General features: G+C 39.8%; 1 protein-coding gene across 1 annotated transcript in view; it reads left to right on the top strand.

Annotated features, from left to right (window-relative positions):
- Positions 1-21282, top strand: part of WDFY3 (WD repeat and FYVE domain containing 3) — a 117889-nt gene that overhangs the window by 5845 nt on the left and 90762 nt on the right. The window contains exons 2-10 of the mRNA XM_015832379.2: positions 3198-3321; positions 6276-6385; positions 8122-8283; positions 10029-10221; positions 15284-15470; positions 17883-18049; positions 18797-19264; positions 19769-19870; positions 20644-20837. Of these exons, the coding sequence (XP_015687865.1) occupies positions 3198-3321; positions 6276-6385; positions 8122-8283; positions 10029-10221; positions 15284-15470; positions 17883-18049; positions 18797-19264; positions 19769-19870; positions 20644-20837 (1707 nt within the window). The remainder of the gene's footprint in view (positions 1-3197; positions 3322-6275; positions 6386-8121; positions 8284-10028; positions 10222-15283; positions 15471-17882; positions 18050-18796; positions 19265-19768; positions 19871-20643; positions 20838-21282) is intronic.

Genomic DNA, 21282 nt, shown 5'->3' with positions numbered 1-21282 from the left:
CCCAAAGCACTGATTAGAGTGGTATTTTTATTGCTGCTTCCCTACAGAAACTACTAGATAAGCACTGAAAGGTATAGGGAGGATCTGTTCTTCACTGGTTCCTTCCCCCATCAGTGATTCAAAACTAGCCAGTCTCCTCACTTCACCCCTCAGCTCAGCTCTACCCCACAGCATTAGAGTCATGGGTCTTGGATGCATTCTGTAAATTAGCCCATTGGGGGGACCTTGGTTCAAAAATAATTTATTTGTTTGTTCTTCAAATTTATTTTCTGCCCATCTCGCAGTTCAGGCGAAAAATTGATGCGCAAAGACACAAGAGTTTTAGTAGTTTCTAGATCCGTGGTGGCGAACCTATGTCACACGTGCCACAGGTGGCACGCAGAGCCCTCTCTGTGGGCACCCACACCATCACCCCAGTCCTAGACCTTTAGCTGAGTTTTGTAAAACCTTTTAGCTTTAGGCCTCCACCGCCATGTGCAAAAAAAAAAAAGGTTCAATCAATCAATCAATCAATTTCAACTTCTCGCGAGAAAAAAAAAGATCTCGCAAAGTTGGAATTGATTGATTGAACTTTTTAGTCCCACCCAGTCTGCCGTTACCACCGCAGCCACGCCCACCCAATGGGCCACATCCACCCAATGGGCCACGCCCACCCAGCACCCGACGATACATAAGTGGGTTTGGGGTTGCAGTTTGGGCACTCAGTCTCTAAAAGGTTCGCCATCACTGTTCTAGATAATACTCAAAGGTGAAAGCTTACGGCATAAACCGGCAGCAATGGTCGCAGTGGTTATTGACATACTGTGTGTACCATACCAAAAAGCCTTGAATGATACTTAGAAAATCTGTGTGTTGACACAGTTTCCATCTGTCAATTACAAAAGGCCTCAGTGCTTGGATCTGCATTACACCAATATGTTATGACATTTTAGATTCTCGGGAAGAACTTGAAGATCAACACCTGCTAAGGAACTGGCAGCTGGGACTTCACATTGTTGTGTATGTAATGATAATACCATAGTTAGATTTTGGCAGTTCTTTAGATACAAGTAGTCCTTGACGTATGACCACAACTGAGCCCAAAATTTCCATTGCTAAGCAAGATCAGTTGTTAAGTGAGTTTTGCCCCATTTCACCACCTTTCTTGCCACAGTTGTTAAGGGAATCACTGCAGTTGCTAAGTTAGTAACACAGTGGTTAAGTGAATCTGGATCCCCCATTGACTTTGCTTGTCAGAAGCAAAAGGTGATCACGTGACCCCAGGACACTGCAACCGTCATAAATGCATGCTAATTGCCAAATGTCAGGATTTTGATCATTGTGTCCATGGAGATGCTGCAGTGGTCATAAGAGTGAAAAATGGTCATAAGCCACTTTTTCAGTGCATTGTAACTTTGAACAGTCATTAAACAAATTGTTGTAAGTTGAGGACTATGTGTATTCTTTTTGCAAGGGTTGGGGTAGAACAAAGTTGGAGCCCAACAGAGTAGAAAGTTGATACATGGGAGACTGTTGTCCAATTATTGTTGCCCAGGGTTTTGAGGTCATGGCTACATAAGTCAAATAGGTAAATGAAAACAAAAACTCATAGAGAAAAATTATTTTGGCTCTTAACTATGTAATTAACATCAGTTCTAGGCTACATTAAGAGAGGGATAGAATCAAGATCACATGAAGTGTTAATACCACTTTATACTGCCTTGGTAAGTCCACATTTGGCATACTGTATCCAGTTTTGATCACCACGATGTAAAAAAGTTATTAAGACGTTAAAAAGAGTGCAGAGAAGAGCAACAAAGGTGATTATGGGACTGGAGGCTAAAACATATAAAGAACGGTTGCTGGAATAGGGTATGTCTAGTTTAATGAAAAGAAGGACTAGGAGTGATCACAGTGTTCCATTATCTCAGGGGCTGTCACAAAAATGAGGGTGTCAAGCTATTCTCCAAAGCATCTGAAGGCAGGACAAGAAGCAATGGATGGAAACTAATCAAGGAAAGAAGCAACCTAGAAAAATTTCTTGACTGTTAGAACAATTAATCAGTGGAACAACTTGCCTCCAGAAGTTGTGAATGCTCCAACACTGGAGGTTTTTAAGAGGAGATTGGACGATCATTTGTCTGAAATGGTATAGGGTTTCCTGCTTGAGCAGGAGTTTGGACTAGAAGACCTCCAAGGTCCCTTCCAACTTTGTTATTCTGTTATTCAGTGGTACACTTTTCTCAGAAATAGGGAATCTAAGCGGTGGGATTCAAATATGTGAACAACCGGTTCTATGTGTGGATGCCACTTCTGGAAGTCCATTCTGGGCCTGGGCAACAAAAAATTAGCTACCGGTTCTGCCGAACTGGTGCGAACTGGCTGAATCCCACCACTGGATCTAAGGATAGGGAGTAATAATATAATACGTGGCTAAGGTCGCCTTTGCTTGAGGAATTTAGAAAAAAGAAAAAGAACCAGAAAGCCCTCATTGTTACAGAGAACTAATAGCAAAAAAGGTCTGCTTCTCTCTTTGTTTACTTACAATTCTCAGATTTCCTCTCCTTTTACCCAAGACAATATTTAGAAATAGCTTAAAGGAAAGCTTTTATAGATGTGGCTATTTTTCATTTGGTCATTATTCATTTAATAATTCATTCAAATTTCAAGGTCACCGACTGTTTGATTACTCTTAAGCATCTTAAAATTAAAAAGGAGGGGGGAAAATATAAAAAGTGACCAGAACATAGTGACAGAAGAGGTTATTATAGTCTATAATAAAGAATAAAGCCCTAATTTTGTGTATTAACATTTAAGGGTTATATGTGTGAATATATTGGAACATAGCAAAAGAATCGTTCATTAGCAACAGCGCAGAGATTTGTATACCATTTCATAGTGCTTTACAGCTTTCTCTAAGCGGTTTACAGAGTCCATATATTGCCCCCAACAATCTGGGTCCTCATTTTACCGACCTCAGAAGGGTGGATGTCTGAGTCAACCTTGAGCTGGTCAGGATTGAACTCCTGGCAGTAAGCAGAGTCAGCCTGCAGTACTGCGTTCTAACCACTGCACCATCACTGCACAACTCATTAATTGGAATGTTTCAATAATAATGCTGAACCCATGTTGTTGAACTGCACGTTTTCTTATTTATGTCAGATTAATTTGAATTCTGATTTATGCATGTTACTTAGCAATTTTTCATCTCTCTGCAGGTATTTGGAAATGCACCTCCAAGTACAATGATAGAAAAGTTTTCAGATCTCCTTCAGTTCACAACACAAGTATCACGATTAATGGTAACTGAAATTCGTCGGAGGGCTTCTAATAAGTCCACAGGTAAATGCTTGAATTTCCACTGTATCTCATTTTCTGTAGGTACACTACAGCATGTGGTAGGCTAAACAGGCCTTGAGATGCCAAGCTAAGCACTGTGAGAACTGGCTAATAGCTGGACGGGAGACAACCGAGAAGGTCCAGTTGTAGAGTGTAGACTGGCAATCCTATTTTTTTTATTGCTATCAAGAAAAGTGTGTGCCGAAGACCAAATAAACCCACATGCTTTTTCCGTTGAGGACATCTCCATGAAAATTAGATGCATAGGTGATGTTTGCTTAACTTCACTGTTCTTTCTGGCAGACGGAATGGATGGATGTTCTCTGCTTCTTTATTCTACAGAGAGAAAAGCATACCAAGCTCACTGTGATCTTCTTGGAACAAGGGAGTGCCTTTGGTTCTCCCACAGATCATAGATTTATAAAAGACAAGGGTTGGCAGAGATATCAGAAATTACTTAGTCCAAATCCTCCCACTGCAAGAATCCACTATTACAGCATCCTGACAGATGGCTTAAAGACCTCCAGCGTAGGAAAGCCCCCCATCCCCTAAGGAAATCAATTCCATTCTTGTAAAGCTTGATCAAAAGGAAACTTTTTCAGATATCCCAACCAAAATCTGCTTCGTTTAAACTCTTTTGTTTCTGGTTCCATCTTCTGGAAAAACCAGATGATTCTGCCCCGTCTTCTGCCAGATAACTATATTGTTTCTCCACAGTCTGTCTGTCTTTAAGCTAAACATAACCTGCACTTGCAGATATTCCGTGTAAGTTATTCCTGCCAGGCTGTGTCGTCTTCATTTTGATAATAATAATAATAATAATAATAATAATAATAATAATAATAATAATAATAATAATAGTAATAGTAATAGTAATAGTAGTAGTAGTAGTAGTAGTAGTAGTAGTAATAATAATAATAATAATAATAATAATAATAATAATAATAATAATAATAATAATAATAATAATAATAGTAAAGTTGGAAGGGATCTTGAAGGTCATCTAGTCCAACCCCCTGCTCAGGCAGGAAACCCTATACCATTTCAGAGAAATGGCTGTCCAGTCTCTTCTTAAAAACTTCCAGTATTGGAGCATTCACCGCTTCTGGAGGCAGGTTGTTCCACTGGTTAATTGTTCTAACTGTCAGGAAGTTTCTCCTTATTTCTAGGTTGCTTCTCTCTTTGGTTAGCTTCCACCCGTTGCTCCTTGTCCTGCCTTCAGGCACTTTGGAAAATAGCCTGACTCCATCTTCTTTGTGGCAGCCCCTGAGATATTGGAACACTGCTATCCTGTCCCCCCTCGTCCTTCTCTTCGTTAAACTAGACATACCCAATTCCAGCAGCCATTTCTTATATGCTTTAGCCTCCAGTCCCCTAATCATCTTTGTTGCTCTTCTCTGTACTCTTTCTAGAGCAGTGGTTCTCAACCTGTGGGTCGGGACCCCATTTGGGGTCGATCAACCATTTCACGGGGGTCGACAAGCAAGGCTGTCCGCCATTTTTTCCCCTTTTCCGGCGGGTGCCTTACCTCCCTTGGGCTGGGCCAGCTGGTGGTCGGCCTGCTCCGTCTCTGCCACTTGCCAGCTACGCCTCGGCCGGCGCAGGGGGCAGAACCACGCATGCGCGGCGCTCCCGGGCAGGAAAAGTCCTCGACTTACGACCGGTTTAGTCCTCGACTTACGACTGGTTTAGTCCTTGACTTACGACCGGTTTAGTCCTTGACTTACGACCGGTTTAGTCCTCGACTTACCACCGGTTGGGGTCGCGGCATTAAAAAGGTTGAGAACCACTGTTCTAGAGTCTCAACATCTTTTTTACATCGTGGTGACTAAAACTGGAGGCGGTATTCCAATTGTGGCCTCACCAAGGCATTGTAAAGTGGTATTAATACTTCACGTGATCTTGATTCTATCCCTCTGTTAATGCAGCCTGGCACTGTGTTGGCCTTTTTGGCAGCTGCAGCAGATTGCTGGCTCATATTTAAGTGATTGTCCACTAGGACTCCGAGGTCCCTCTCACAGTTGCTCTCCACTAGGCAGGCTCTTGTTTCTTAAATGTCTTTTCTAAAATGTAGTGCCAAGATAGCGTGCAGTGTTCCAGTTATACAGTAGTCTTACCATGTCCAAGAATGATAAGAAAGAGCAATACAGATACTCCTCGACTTATGACTGGTGGTTTAACAACTGTTCAAAGTCATGGTGGTCTCAGAAAGGGAGCTTTATGGCTCCCTCATAAAGCACTTCCAGCCATTGTAAAATATCACATCATTTGCTCTCCGTGTGATCCCGTGGCTGCATTTTGAGAAATGCAGAAACATAGAAAACTGAGAACAGAAACAACTCCGCAAGTTGTTTGTTTTTGTTTTCCTATTTTTTATTTTTATTTCTTTTATTACTTAATTTTTATATTTCTTTATTTTTTAAATTTTTGTCGGATGATAGACATGGGCTTATCCCAAGCATGTTTAAACTCAGTTACTGAAGATTATCAGTATTACGCAGTATCTGCACTACCTTCCTTAACTGTAAACAAAAGATTTAGAATCGGCTATCTTGTGATGCTGCCCCAAGGATTATAGTATTAGTCCTTCCCTAACAGTCACAAGTGACACCAGCAAGTCCATCACAAAGCAACACCTGACTGCTGCTTGTGATTTTACTGCTGGCTTCTCCATCAATTCTTGATTGTCATAGACTAGTTATGGACTGTACAAGTGATGGTCACATGACAAATCTTGATTATGTATGTGACTGTGGAGATGCTGTGACAGTCGTAAGTGAGAGGACTGATCATAAAGTTACTTTTTTGGCACAGTCATAGCCTGGGTTGCTGAATGGGGAAGTCATTAAGTGAGAACTACAACTACATGAATGTGGGAAATTTTGACACAGTTAAATAAATGGAGATTGAGGGATTCTGTGGATTGATTTTTCTTCTTTTTCTCCTCTGCGTTTTAGAAGCTGCGAGTCGTGCCATAGTCCAGTTTCTAGAAATCAATCAGAGTGAAGAAGCCAGTAGAGGCTGGATGTTGCTTACTACAATTAACCTGTTAGCTTCATCTGGACAGGTGAGTTCTTAATGAACAGCAAGTGGTACCCGCCAATAAATCTTTAAAGTACCCTTTTTCTTAACTCGTGAATGCCTGACCTTTATATTGTAAAGTTAGCAGAACCTCCTCATTTGGATGAACGTGCATAAATGCAAATTTGGGAACGGGGGGCTGGGATGATTGAAATAATTGTATCTTATATGAAGCATCTGGAAAACTGTAATTTTTTACAATATAATTGTGAATTAAACCATTATACCAGTGATGGCGAACCTTTTAGAGACCGAGTGCCCAAACTGCAACCCAAAACCCACTTATACATCGTCGGGTGCCGGGTGGGTGTGGGCCATTGGGTGGGTGTGGCCCATTGGGTGGGCGTGGCTGCGGTGGTAACAGCAGACTGGGTGGGACTAAAAAGTTCAATCAATCAATTCCAACTTTGCAAGATCTTTTTTTTTTCCCGTGAGAAGTTGAAATTGACTGATTGATTGAACCTTTTTTTTTTTTTTTTGCATACGGCGGTGGAGGCCTAAAGCGAAAACGTTTTATAAAACCCAGCTGAAGGCCTAGGACTGGGGAGACGGCGCGCGTGCCCACAGAGAGGGCTCTGAGTGCTGTCTCTGGCACCCGTGCCATAGGTTCGCCACCACTGCATTATACAATAAATGCACAGTTAAAAAATTGTAAATTATGCACTACAGCCACTTTAAAAAAATTTTTTTTACAATATTGGAACCAGAATTTTCATTGCTAAGCAGTGCAGTTGAGTGCAACTGCATCGCCTAGCCACGGCAATCTCTCAATCCTGGTTGCCATCATTAACCAAATCCCTCAATCCTTAGGCAAGGCAACTCCCTGACGACTTCCCACAATCCGTGTCAGTGAGGAAGCCAGCAGGAAATTGCAACTCTCAAACCAGCAGGCATATATATATGGCTGCTGCTGGGTGAGGGAGGGAGGGAGGGAGAGGGGTTGCAGGAAAAGTGCGGTGAGAGGATTGGGAAGGGGTGCAAGGGGTGTGTGAGACATGCACTGAGGGTTGGGAAAAAAGTGCAGGTTGGGGAGAGTACACAAACGGCGGGTGCATTGCTAGCACAAAAAGAGTTGGCGAAGATTGCACAGGTGGGGAGATTTTACCCTAGTAACTTGCAGTCTTTCCTGCCGGCTTCCCCTTGGCTTTTTGGGGAAGCCAGCAGGAAAAGTTGCAAATGACAATTGCAGGATCACAGGTGCTGCGGCTTGTCATAAATGCAAACTGGTTACCAAAGTGCCCAGATTGTGATCACATGATCCTAGGGATGCTGGGACAGCCAGAACTCAAAGGACAAGTTGTAACCACTTGTAAAAAAAAAAACCCCATTGAAAATCACAGTTGTGTGACTGCAGAATATTGCAAATAACCATAAAGGCCAGCTGGTTGCCAAGCACCCCAGATGCGTTCATGTGATCATGGAGGTTGCAGACATTGTAACTTCAAAATTGTGTCATAAGTAACTTTCGGAGGGATCCATCGTAACTTTGAATGGTCATTAAGCAGCTATCTGTAGTTGAGATCCATTAAGCTTGAAGTTTACCTAATCTACACACAGGTTTTGAATGTTTATCTTTATACATAATTAGGATGCTTTTGTTTTGTTTGGCAAACATGCAAAGGTGCAGGAATGTACAGTTAAATGATTTCTAATAGAGCGGAGTAAATGAAGAGCAAATTCCATCAGGTTCACTTAAAAGTGTCTTTGCTGTTTCTTCCCCAGAAAACCGTGGACTGCATGACAACTATGTCAGTGCCTTCCACGCTTGTGAAATGTCTCTATCTGTTTTTTGACCTTCCACATGTGCCTGAGGTGGCTGGCGGAGCCCAGAATGAATTGCCTCTACCAGAGCGTAGAGCGCTGTTGCAGAAAGTATTTGTGCAGGTAAGTGCATGGCAGTAAGAGTACATTTTAAATGAAATTTCTTTACAAAGAGATTGGGTTGGAGGAGGGGCAGCTTTTAGAACATTTCCAGTGCTGTAGCAACGCGTGTAAAATGATTTCTCTTCTCACCCCTACGGGTGGTACACGTCTGCCTCAATTTCAGAGGGCTAAGAGTTTAAAGGTTCTTCACAGTATACATATATATCTTCCAAGCAAACTGGTTACTGAGAATAGAAACAACTCTAAGTATACAATGGCATATGAGTGCTGTTTTATGATATAATTAAGCTAAAGGTGGCTAAATAATAACAACAACAACAACAACAACAACAACAACAATAATAATAATAATAATAATAATAATAATAATAATAATAATAATAATAATATAATGTTGGAAGGGACCTTGGAGGTCATCTAGTGCAACCCATTGCTCAGGCAGGAAACCCTATACCATTTCAGACAAATGGCTGCCAAGCTCTTCTTAAAAACTTCCAGTGTTGGAGCATTCACAGCTTCTGGAGGCAGGTTGTTCCACTGGTTAATTGTTCTAACTGTCAGGAAGTTTCTCCTTAGTTCTAGGTTGCTTCTTTCTTTGGTTAGTTTCCATCCGTTGCTTCTTGTCCTGCCTTCAGGCGCTTTGGAGAATAGCTTGGCTCCCTCTTCTTTGTGGTAGCCCCTGAGATATTGGAACACTGCTATCATGTCACCCCTCGTCCTTCTCATCATTAAACTAGACATACCCAATTCCAGCAACTGTTCCTTATATGTTTTAGCCTCCAGTCTCAACATCTTTTTTACATCATGGTGACCAAAACTGGATGCAGTATTCCAAGTGTGGCCTTACCAAGGCATTGTAAAGTGGTATTAACACTTCACGTGATTTTGATTCTATCCCTCTGTTAATGCAGCCTAGCACTATGTTGGCTTTTTTTGGCATCTGCAGCAGACTGCTGGCTAATATTTAAGATCCCTCTCACAGTTGCTACTATTGAGCAAGGTACCACCTATACTATACCTGTGTATTTGGCTTTTCTTCCCTACAAATTTGTTTAATAAAAAAACTCCCTCCAAGGAATGATTCACAGTTACCTATTTTGTTCACCGTTTATTTATTAATTAAATTAATCAATCAATCTCACAACCTGGTTAATCTGGGTGGCTTACAACAGCATAAAAACAAGGGCAAATATTTTAAAACATTAAAAACATTTAAATGAATGGGTAAATTAGGAACCAGAAGATGAATTGGTTGGGAATGGAATGTTCTTTAAATAGTAATAAATAGTTATAAATAGTAATCAGTACAGAAAACCTGATAAGTGAATTGGGTATGTCTAGTTTAATGAAAAGGACTAGAGGTAACATGATAGCAGTGTTCCAATGTCTAAGGGGCTGCCCTAAAGAAGAGGGGGTCAACCTGTTTTCCAAAATACCTAAAGGCAGAACAAGGAGCAATGGATGGAAACTAATCAAAGAAAGAACCAACCTACAACTAAGGAGAAATTTTCTGACAGTGAGAACAATTAATCAGTGGAATAGCTTGCCTTCAGAAGTTGTGCGTGCTCCAACACTGGAAGCTTTTAAGAAGAGACTAGACAGCCACTTGTCTGAAATGGTATAGTGTCTCCTGCTTGAGCAGGGGGTTAGACTAAAAGACCTTTAGGTCCCTTCCAACTCTTTCATTCTTTTGTTTGTATGGGGTTCAGCCTTTTCCAAGTGCGTTTTGTTGCCTTATCTTTCAGATCTTAGTGAAGCTGTGCAGTTTTGTGTCTCCAGCAGAAGAGCTCGCCCAAAAGGATGACCTCCAGCTTCTTTTCAGTGCAATAACCTCATGGTGCCCTCCCTATAACCTGCCTTGGAGGAAGAGTGCAGGGGAAGTCCTGATGACCATATCACGTCACGGCCTTAGTGTCAACGTAGTGAAATACATTCACGGTTGGTGTTTCTTTTGTACAGCTAAGGAAAGAGGTGGGATGAATACATAAAGGTGGAATTGCATTTGTTTTGAACATTTGCAGCAGGAGGAAAAGGTTTCTATTTAATAGATATCACGTATGAATGACTTTTTTTTCTTGTTCAATTGTCTCCGATTCTCAGGGACTTCCCAGAGAAATCCCTGCAGATTTCTTGTCCAGGTTGTTCAAAAGTGGTTTGCCATTGCCTCTTTCCTAGGGCTGAGAGAAAGTGACTGGCTCAAGGTTACCCAGCTGGCTTTCTGTGCCTACATTGGGGCTAAAACTCCTGGTTTCTAGCCTGATGCTTTAACTATTACCCCATGGCTCTCGTTTGATTCTTTGTTCAAATCTATGTTCTCTAAAGCAGAGGTCCCCAACCTTTTGGGCACCAGGGACCAGTTCCATGGAGAGAGTTTTTTCCGCGGACCGGAGGGTGCGTGGTTTTGTGTGCTGCCTGCATCCCATGGATGGGGCTTTGCTTGTTTGTGCGGACCGGTTGCTGGCATGCTGCGGCTCGGTAGAGGCCCACGGACTGGGGGTTGGGGACCCTTGCTCTAAAGGAGTCAATAGATCTGATATAGACATTATCCCTTAAATTATCCTTCCCATTGTCGTAAGAAGAACAGAGGGTTGAACAATGAAGGAGTATTTCCATGCAAGGTTGAGCTCCCTGCAAGAGATAGCCTGCTTGGGAGGCAACCTCTCACCTTATTTTTCTTGTTAACAAACAACTGGACCTGGGAAGAGTTGATTGTAGAGCATAAGGCGATATAGGTAGTCCTTGACTTACAACCATTTGTTTAGTGACTGTTTGAAGTTACAACAGCACTAAAAAAAAGTGATTTATGACTGGTCAGTTTGGACATTTGGCAATTGGCATGTATTTACAATTGCACTGTCCTGGGGTCACATGGCCATCATTTGTAGGGGAATCCGATTTGCTTAACGATTACATGATTTATTTAACAGCTGCAGTGATCAAAAGAAATTTTGGGGTCAGTTGTGGTCGAGGACTGTCTGTATTACATCTGATAAGATTGCTGGATCCAGCATTCTTTTCATCTGATCTGGAATCCTACATTTGAACCTTTGACCATGAACTGTTTTTTGGATATTTTTTTTTAAGCTAGTACTTTAGGCTCTGCTTTTAGCCTGCCCCTTCTAGTATCTGTTCTTGAAATCACATACTGGTCTGAATAGTATTTTAACTCCAGCAATTATCTGCAGCTGATATATTATCTCTCAAGTTTGGCAATGGTCTTTATGCTTTCATTCCCTAAATCTCCATTAGACAGAACAACTACAATTGATGGCTTGGCCTGTTCTTTATTGATAGATTATCTTGCTGCTGAAGCTGCTTAGACTGGGCTTGGTACCACCAATGTGGCTTTTGGTAGAATAAGAGGGGATTATCTTTTTGGTATTTGGTTAGGAGATTCCTTCATGCAAATAAGAGATTTGCCAGTTTGGGGGGAATTGAGGTTGACACTATGCATTCTATCAGCACAAATGTTGCCCAAAGGCTTCTGAACTGTTTCATCAATTATCTGGTGAGGAGTGAGGATGTATGCGCTGGTAGCCCTGTCACTCCACTCTCTGGATCAGGTCATTATTTTTCTGATTTGTCATCTCTTCATTTGCATTGAGAGAACAAATTTTATTTATTTATTTATTTATTTTATTTTATAAATAAATAAATAAATAAATTATTTTTCTGATTTGTCATCTCTTCATTTGCATTGAGAGAACAAATTTTATAGGAATAATAAGTTTGGAGGCTACATAATTAGTTCAGTCAGTAATAATCCATTAACTTCTGTAGAGTTGGGTTCACTGACACCAGTCCCAGGACTGATGCTGCCAGCATCTGTGTCATCATCCCAAGATACTAGAATAACTTGCATAGAGTTTTTAGGGTCTATCACCTGTTTTGTAATTGTTACATATAATACTATCTGTCATCAGAGACAGTAGAAGGAAACCTCTGAGAAGATGGATTTCATTCATTATGCTAGGCCTACAAGGGTATAGGGCAGTGACTACAATGGTTCTGTAAGTGGCCCATGCATAGTAGACCCACTTTTCTAATCTTCCCACTCAGTGGAATACATGGAAACCAGGAGCATGGTTTTCTGTTCTGATGTACTGCTGATGGAGCAGACCACACATATCAATTGAGTGTTGCCATTTCTTTCTAACTACTGCACAGATGCGTACTTCAGAAATGGTTCTCCTGTAGCCTGATGGTTTTTAGGTGAAGTGGTAATCAAAATCTTTTCCACACTCAGGAGTATATTACGCTGCAGATTTTGGACCAGGGCAGATCATGGAATGTGCTTTCTGAAGGATATATCTTTCTTCTGTGGCTCCCCACATGTCTATTGTCTATCCCCAAAGATCCATTGGGATGGATCATCAGTCACCTTAATTGTTTAATGATGGCCATACCAGCCATAATTTTTTCGCTTTATATCTTGTACTGACAGTGCTATTATCACCTGCTGATAAAAGTGACCCTCCTTATCAGTCCATCCACCATCTGAACCTTCAATCTCTTTGGGTGACAGCAGCATAAAAGAGTAATTTGAGCTGATGACAGGTGATTTTAGCATAAGTCTCCAGAGCAACAAGAAACCAGGGACATGAAAGTGCATTAAAGTGAGGTGGCAACTTTTATTACTGTTTTTTGCTCCCAGAGAATATACTTCGCCATTTCATATGTGAATGCCTATATTCATTGTTCCATTACAAAGGGTTAGCATTCTCCATTCTGAAAATCTGCCTTACTGCTATTTTAGGTGGGATTTTTTTTTTTCATTTCCAGATAGGCACTTGTTTTCCCTCACCACCTTACAAGGCAATTTCAGAAAGCTCACAGTAATCTATATCCCCCTCAACCACTGACTGTTCCTTCCTGCAGATTTGTCTGCATTAATGAGCAAATCCATTGAGCCTTAGCAAAATTGGACCCGTGCCTATTGACCATGAAATTTGGCTGTTGCCCTAACTCAATTATGCTGGCGAACCCCACCATTTACGGTTTCTTTCAGAGATAAGGTGATGATTTTCAGTCAGATCAATTTCCCCTGAAAGCCATTTTTAATTTTTTTTTTACTTTAACGAGGAAATTATTTTGCCAACGTTCGTCCCTGCTTCAGTGAATCGTTTAGTGCACTGCTCTGCACTCTCTAGGTGTTTCAAAAGCTCTGGCCTCCTTATGGGAGCACAGCACACTTCTTTCTGAAAAGGTAGCAATTGTTGGAATGTTACAATCTTCGAAGGAAACTTTTCCCAGCTTTGCAGCAGAGAATTGCCTACATATTGGATCACGGAGATAATTCATTTCACATGAATTAATAAAACGACCAACGCTCTTTGTATGTGTGCACTTCAGTTCAGGCTGGGCCAACATAAGTTGCATCTTTTCAAGGGATATCACTTTTGTCGTTTGTTGAGCTAGTCTCCACCATTAATTTTTGACACTGTACTTGGATGCCAGTGTTACATTCGGTTGGATAATGTTATCACTAAGCCAGGCTGTAAGTATGGCTTAATTATTACTCATGGTTGTGTGCCATTACTTATATCTGTGTGGCATTAAGATCACAGTGAAGGACATGTTTTTTCTATAACTGCAGTTCAGATCAGTACTGCAGTACAGTTCAACTGCTTGCACACAGGTTCAAAGACCTTTAGTATAAATGCAGAGACAGTTGTTCAGAAAACAATCAGCCAATAGGAGTGCTGATTTACCACCAGCTTACCAAGTACCTACCGTGTTTCCCCGAAAGTAAGGCCTACACCAACAATAAGCCCTAGCTTGATTTTTGGGGGTGGGACTAATATAAGCCCTATCCCAAAAATAAGCCTTAGTTTTGGGGCAATACACACACCTAAAAATCAAGTTAGTGTGGGATGTGGAGCTGCTCCACCTGCCCTGTACCCACTTACCCTGCAGCCAGGCCCACTTCTTCTTCTGAGGCCTCCTCTGCAGCCAGGCCTGCATTTCTCAGTTACAGGACTTTCTGGAACGCCTGTGCAGCCAAGAACCGAGCTATGGATTCAACCCATAGCTACGTTCTGCAAGACCTCGGCACCCGAGCATCAAGCTATGGATTGAATCCATAGCTCGGTACTCGGCTGCTTAGGCCTTCTGGAAAGACCTGACTGCAAAATGCAGGCCCAAATGCAGCTGCAGAACTTTGGCCCCAGAAGAAGTGGACCGGCTGGGTGGAGCTGTTGGTGCCAGAGGTAAGGTAAGGCCTACCCTGAAAAAAAAGACCTTGTGCCTCTTTTGGAGGCAGAAAAAAATAAGACCGGGTCTTATTTTCGAGGAAACATGGTAGGAGGCGAGGGCTTGGCAGCACAAGGAAACAACAGCCAATGCCAGCTACTAACACCCCAATCAACCACTAAAAAGCCCCAGATAACCAGGCAACATTTAAGTATCACACATAGACTAGCTGAAAGCACACACTCTCCTAGAGAGAAATTCCCTAAGGGTGGGCTCCAGAACGAGTCCGAAAGCTCAGAAGACTAAACCTCTGGTCCTAGTGACAGACCCAGATTGCATCCTACAGAAAACAACTTGTTATATCTGATTGTGGAAATGAAGGAGATGGTTGCGCAATTGCCCTTAGTAAACAGTAAAGTTTTCAAATTCATATTTGAACCTGTACAGATGTCCCAATTTGTAACATAACTATGCTGCAAATATTTAGATATCCACTGGATGGAAGCAAGGAGGTTTTTTTTTCTGCCATCTGTTGGCCATATCGATTTTTGTAGTCCAGATATGAAAGACTTATGTCTTGCTTCTTCCATAGCATTCTAAAATGAGGAAATTATGTGAATTATGCAGCATCTGTGTTTCCTTCTGTATATATGGGAAGTAACCATAATTGATTATATTTATTTGTACATCACTTAATTTGAAATCTGTTACTATTGTTAAAATTGCTTTATAGTGAATCCTTGAGCATTTCCAAGAATGCACAACATTTATAATTGGGAATCATTTTTTTTCTTTAATATGTTTTCAGAAAAGGAATGCCTGTCAACGTGTGTTCAGAACATGCAGCAATCCGATGACCTTTCTCCATTAGAAATAGTTGAAATGTTTGCTGGGCTATCCTGCTTCCTCAAAGACTCCAGTGATGTCTCTCAAACGCTGCTAGATGATTTTAGGATATGGCAAGGATATAATTTTCTTTTTGATCTTTTACTCAGGTATGCAGATCATGTTTGCAAGTATCTCTTCTTGTTTAAATGAGGCACTTTATCGTATAAATATTATAAATAAAATACTCTGAATATGCAGGTGAAAAATTAAAGCTTCTTATTGGCTATATTAAAAGACTGTTTTAGCCTCTAGTTCTAATTCAGTTAGAACTTTCTAATAGAATGTTCTACCATCAATTTTTTTTTGATACAGAGTAATTTTGACATTGCTTCTTATAAATAATACTGGAAATGGTCTCTTACTATTAGATTTAGGACTTGGATTGATAATGTGATCTCTGATAACAGAGTTTACTTCTGAAGGGGTGTTTACATTAATCTTTCAAACATATTAAGAAATAAAATTAATTGTCACTTACTTGCCCCTTTCCTTATGAGAAAGAGCTTGGCCTTTTTCTTTATACCAAACTTTTTCTAACTTAGTTTGCAAAATTTTAACTGAAGTTATGTCTTTATTTTGACATTAGTAGAATAGACGGGTTATCATCCAGTTTTTCATTAAGAAATGTTTTCAGTGATAGAGGGAAGGATGAAGTGGGAGAATTTATGAAAGGATTAGTTAAACAAGCACATTGTCTTTGACTTTCCAATCAAACTTAATTGTCCTTCAGCTAGTTTGGAATTTAGAAGGCCTAATTTGAAAGCTTAATCTGAAATAAAGCATTGATAATAATTCATAAACTAATCTAGATTGTTTGACTGGTGAACCAATTTCAGTTCCCTTTCTTTGCTAGGGACATTTACGTGGTCCAGGAACCAGCATTTATTTATTTGACTTATCTGAGAATATCAGAATGCATCTGATATGTTAGAGTTATCTATCACGCTTTTCTTTTTGTTTTTAAGTATTTACCTTATCATTCTAAGAGTTCTCAAATTCTGCAATATGGGATGGCCCTAACGTGATAAAGTAATTGGTGCAACCACTCCCCAGTAATAAATAAACCAAATTGTTTCAATATGATTATGGTTGAAGAAATACATATAATGCTAAATATTAACCATTTAAATCTATAAATCCAGAGAAGGAGGAGGACCACAACTGCTCATTGTGGGTTTGTGCAGGCAGAATGGGAGCATTGCCAAACTCACTCATCAGTTTATGGTAGTCTTAGGCTGGCATGGCTGTAAATCTAAGCTCTCCAGATTCTCAACCCCTTTTTCTAGAATTGGCTTATTCAGCAGTAGACTCTCAATCATGACTCAGCCACTGTAGATACTGTATTGCAGTCAAGAAGTAAACCGACTACAAACGATCTACTTATTACTGCAGTATACACTAAGCCTTTGTATATACGGGTGTTTCGGCCTTTTGACATTTTTATCCTGCCTTTCCAAGTTAATGGATATTTGGACTTTGTCTTCAAGGTCAAAGAAGGCAAGGGGGATTTGTTGTTGCAACAGCTTTAGCTAGTCGAGGGTAGGCAACCTTGGCTCTTTTATGACTCGTGGACTTCAACTCCCAGAATTCCTGAGGCAGAATGGCTCAGCTTGGAAACCTCTCCCTTTCCCCTCAGCATGGCTGGCTCAGGAATTCTGGGAATTGAAGTCCACGAGTCATAAAAGAGCCAAGGTTGCTTACCCCTGACCTAGTCTATGAATTGCTGATCTCTGATATGCCAGCTTCATTCCTAACAGCCTGTGTTATATCCAAATTCCTCTTGTTTCCTATTTAACTTAATCCCTATCTATATATCCCCCCAGGCAATTTGTGGGCTTTTTAAAATGAGAAGTAGCTCCTTCCTTGTATCACAACACTGCCATCTAACAAGATGAGATAATTTTATGGTGTCAGTAGTAACTCCAGTCCTCCACACTGGTAGAGTACATTAATGAAAAACCCAATGAAGTTAATTTGTAAATTCTTGTGAATCAATTCCACTATTTGTCCAAAGAGGATTCTCTCAATCTCTGATGATACAGGGGCAGTTTTCATTGCACGTGTAGTGTTTTTGCTTGTGAAATAAATATGGATATTTGCTACATGCATTAAATCTGAAGTTTTTTGAATAGGAAGTTACATTTAATTTAAAAGAACATAGAGGGATAGGAAGAGAAATTACTTAAACATGGATGGTATTACGGAGTATGTAGCCCACATTATCTCTTTTCCTCCCATATTCACTCAATTAACATTTTGCTTAGAAAATTTCATTTAGGAGAGCATGTAGACCTAACCAAAGTTTCTGAGACAGATCCATGATGTAGATCTGCTTAAAATTGCCTTAATGTTTTTAAAAGATTCCTGTTTCACTGAGTCCTGAACTTTAACTTTGGAATGATGCAAAATAAAAATGTATTTGAAATCAACTGGTTTATTAATTTATTGCAATATTCCAGATTTCAATCCAGAGAAATCCATTGGTTTTTGTTCGGTAAATGTATGTGTTTTTCCTGAAGGTTAGAACAAGCAAAAGAGGCAGAATCCAAGGATGCTTTGAAGGATTTAGTTAACCTGATAACCTCATTAACAACATATGGTGTCAATGAATTAAAACCAGCTGGCGTTACTACAGGGGCACCTTTCTTACTGCCTGGATTTGCAGTTCCACAACCTGCAGGCAAAGGTACTGCCATTCTTTTTCATCTTATACATACAGAATAACAATATATTGTCCTGGATTTTTATATAGTTTCATTAAAAAAAATATGTCTTAAGATTCTTAATCACGTGCTTAAATAGACCCAGAATAATGTATTCTTTATCCATGACAATATTCCTTAGAATGTGCTAGAACCACCAGTTACTTAAATTATGCAATTGTTTTGAATGATTGCTCAGAATTTTTAGAGCTTTAAATTAAATTATTTAAACATTTAAAGCATTTCAATTATACTTACATTAAAATATGATATTTGATATATATATAAATAGTCCTTGACCTTAGATCATTTGTTCAGCAATCATTTGCTGAACAAATTTACAACAGCACCAAACAAATGGGGATTATGACCCGTCCTCCTTGGAGTTTCAGCCATCCCAACACTCTCCCATGATTAATCCCAATCTGAGTGCTTGGCAACCCAACAGCATTTCTAACTAGTTGCTTAGCACCCTATAATCACATAATTGCCATTCGCAACCTTTTCTGCTGGCTTCACCAGAAGGTCAGTGGGGAAGCTGACAGGGAACGTCCCACGTTGCTGGGGTAAGCCTCCCCCAGCCCCTTCGCATTCACACCATGCTGGCCACTCGTACACCCTTCCCAACCCCCAGCACACCTCCTTCGCATCCATTGCAGATTCCAGTCCTGCTTGCTTTGAAGAAGGCTAATAGAATATATATGCTTACTCTCTCTTTTTCTCTCTTGTAGGCCATAATGTGAGGAACATCCAGGCCTTCTCAGTCCTACAGAATGCTTTTCTTAAAGCAAAAACCAGCTATCTTGCACAAATTATTCTTGATGCCATTTTGAATATATACATTGCAGATAACGCCAACTATTTCATCCTGGAATCCCAGCACACTTTGTCTCAATTTGCGGAGAAAATTTCAAAGCTTCCGGAAGTGCAGACAAAATACTTTGAGATGCTTGAATTTGTTGTCTTTAGCTTGAATTACATACCTTGCAAAGAACTGATCAGCGTCAGCATCCTCTTAAAATCCAGCACCTCCTATTCTTGTAGCATTATTGCAACAAAGACTCTGCTTAAGTTCACGCGGCATGACTACATTTTTAAGGACGTTTTCAGGGAGGTGGGACTTCTGGAGGTGATGGTGAATCTTCTGCACAAGTACGCTGCTCTTCTGAAAGATCCTACACAAGCCCTGAATGATCAAGGTAGAGTCCATCCCCCGCTTTTCCCCCTTTCTTTAAAATCTACTTTCAGTTGGATTTTTTTTAAAAAAACACACACCTTGCTTTTGATTTTGTTGTATTAATGAAGATGCAAATTATAAATACTATATATGACTATTTTGGCATAAAACGTGCCCCAAAGAAAACTTTGAACCTTCCCATCTACTGTCAAATGCTTATATGTGAAATATAATATTGATGCATTATGGCCACACTATAAATTGTGTACACTTGTCCAACAATATTATATTTTATACAACAATGTGAAGCTGCGATAAATCAGTGTTCAAAAGCTGAGTGCTACACTAATGCTCATTTTCATAGCAATTTTACATAAAGTACCATATATAAAGTAGCAGTGACACTCAGAATTAGCATAATAGAATCGAAGAAATGCATTTGCATGTGTGTAACTGAATGATATGAATGTGTGTTGTGAAGGGTAAGCATATTCTTCTGCTATAGCTTCTTAAAATTGTTTTGTAGGAGACTCAAAAAATAACAGTTCACTTGAAGACCAAAAACAACTTGCTTTGCTGGTTATGGAGACCTTGACAGTGCTTCTCCAAGGATCAAACACAAATGCAGGTATTTGACAAATGACTAGTTGAAAGAAATTAGCAATAACTCTTAGGCGATGATGTTTGTTCTTGAAATGTGTTTAATTTTGTCCTGGACTTCATATTTGTGTGGTTTTTGAGATGTGAAATGTACCAATTGTTTGAAGGGAAATGGTTTATTAGTAGCAGAATTCTTATTTCATTTGGAATTTTTAGTATTTCTAGAGCATTAACTTCTAGAGCATTAGTTATTCTACCCAATTTTCTATTGTGTGTAGATTTAATATGCATTCTCTCCACTTCCCCACACCAAGCCTGTATCTCATTCCAGTTTGATTAGGAATTATTGATTAACATTGTTTGAGTTTGGTTTTTGAGCTAGGCATATTTTGTCATGCCAGCCAGCCCAAGCTTAGCTGCTAATTTACTAATGAGACTGTCATGAGGAATTTAATCAAATACTTCCTTAAAGTCAAGATATATTATGTGTGCAACATTCCCTCAATCTATTAAAGTTACCCAATCAGAAAAATAAGATTCATTAGACAAGAGTTGTTTTTCCTATAGACCCATAAGTGTAAAATAACTGATTAATAAAATACATAGTTTTTGCCACAGTTGCAATCTCTTTGAAGTTTATGATCTTTGGAAAAGCTGCTGTTCCTGATTTGGAATGTTTACTGGCATTTTTGAGTTGACAGCCATTATAGATAATTATGCTAGTTAATAGTCCAGTTGATAGTGTCTTTGAATTGCCTTAGTGGTATTCCATCTATTCCTTTTCACTTGTTTCCATTATAGGCATATTCAGGGAGTTTGGAGGAGCAAGGTGTGTACATAACATCGTAAAATATCCACAGTGTAGGCAGCAAGCACTGATGATAATCCAGCAGCTGGTGTTGTCACCAAGTGGTGATGATGACATGGGGACACTCCTAGGATTGATGCACTCCGCTCCCCCCACAGAATTGCAGCTGAAGACTGATATATTAAGAGTAAGTACACAATTCTTATTTTCTTTCACTATTTCATGAAAGTATTCTTTCTGTCACAATAATCAAATATAATTATGAAGCTTTTTATTCTGAAAACTAATTGCAAGTTTTAAAATCTGTTATTCCAATGTATGTGTGCGTGTATTATGAAAGTTGTCATTTAATGATCCAAATAACAAATGTAGCTGAAGAAATAAAATTTTTAGACATTCTTGAAGTAAAAAAAGATCACGTTTGCATAATAAATATGAGAAAGATAGTTGAGTTGAGTTTAATGAATGCTCTAGAACTAGCATAGAAGACTTAGTTCATTATTCAAGTGATTTAAGAAAAGTAGGTATATCTAGCCCAGTGAGGGCGAACCTTTTAGAGACTGAGTGCCCAAACTGCAACCCAAAACCCACTTATGCATCGTCAGGTGCCAGATGGGTATGGCCCATTTGGT

Source organism: Protobothrops mucrosquamatus, unplaced genomic scaffold (genome assembly GCF_001527695.2).
Source record: "Protobothrops mucrosquamatus isolate PMUCROS unplaced genomic scaffold, P.Mucros_1.0 scaffold3, whole genome shotgun sequence".
In the NCBI taxonomy this organism is placed as follows: Eukaryota; Metazoa; Chordata; class Lepidosauria; order Squamata; family Viperidae; genus Protobothrops; species Protobothrops mucrosquamatus.
This window is presented reverse-complemented; position numbering and strand designations above follow the sequence as displayed.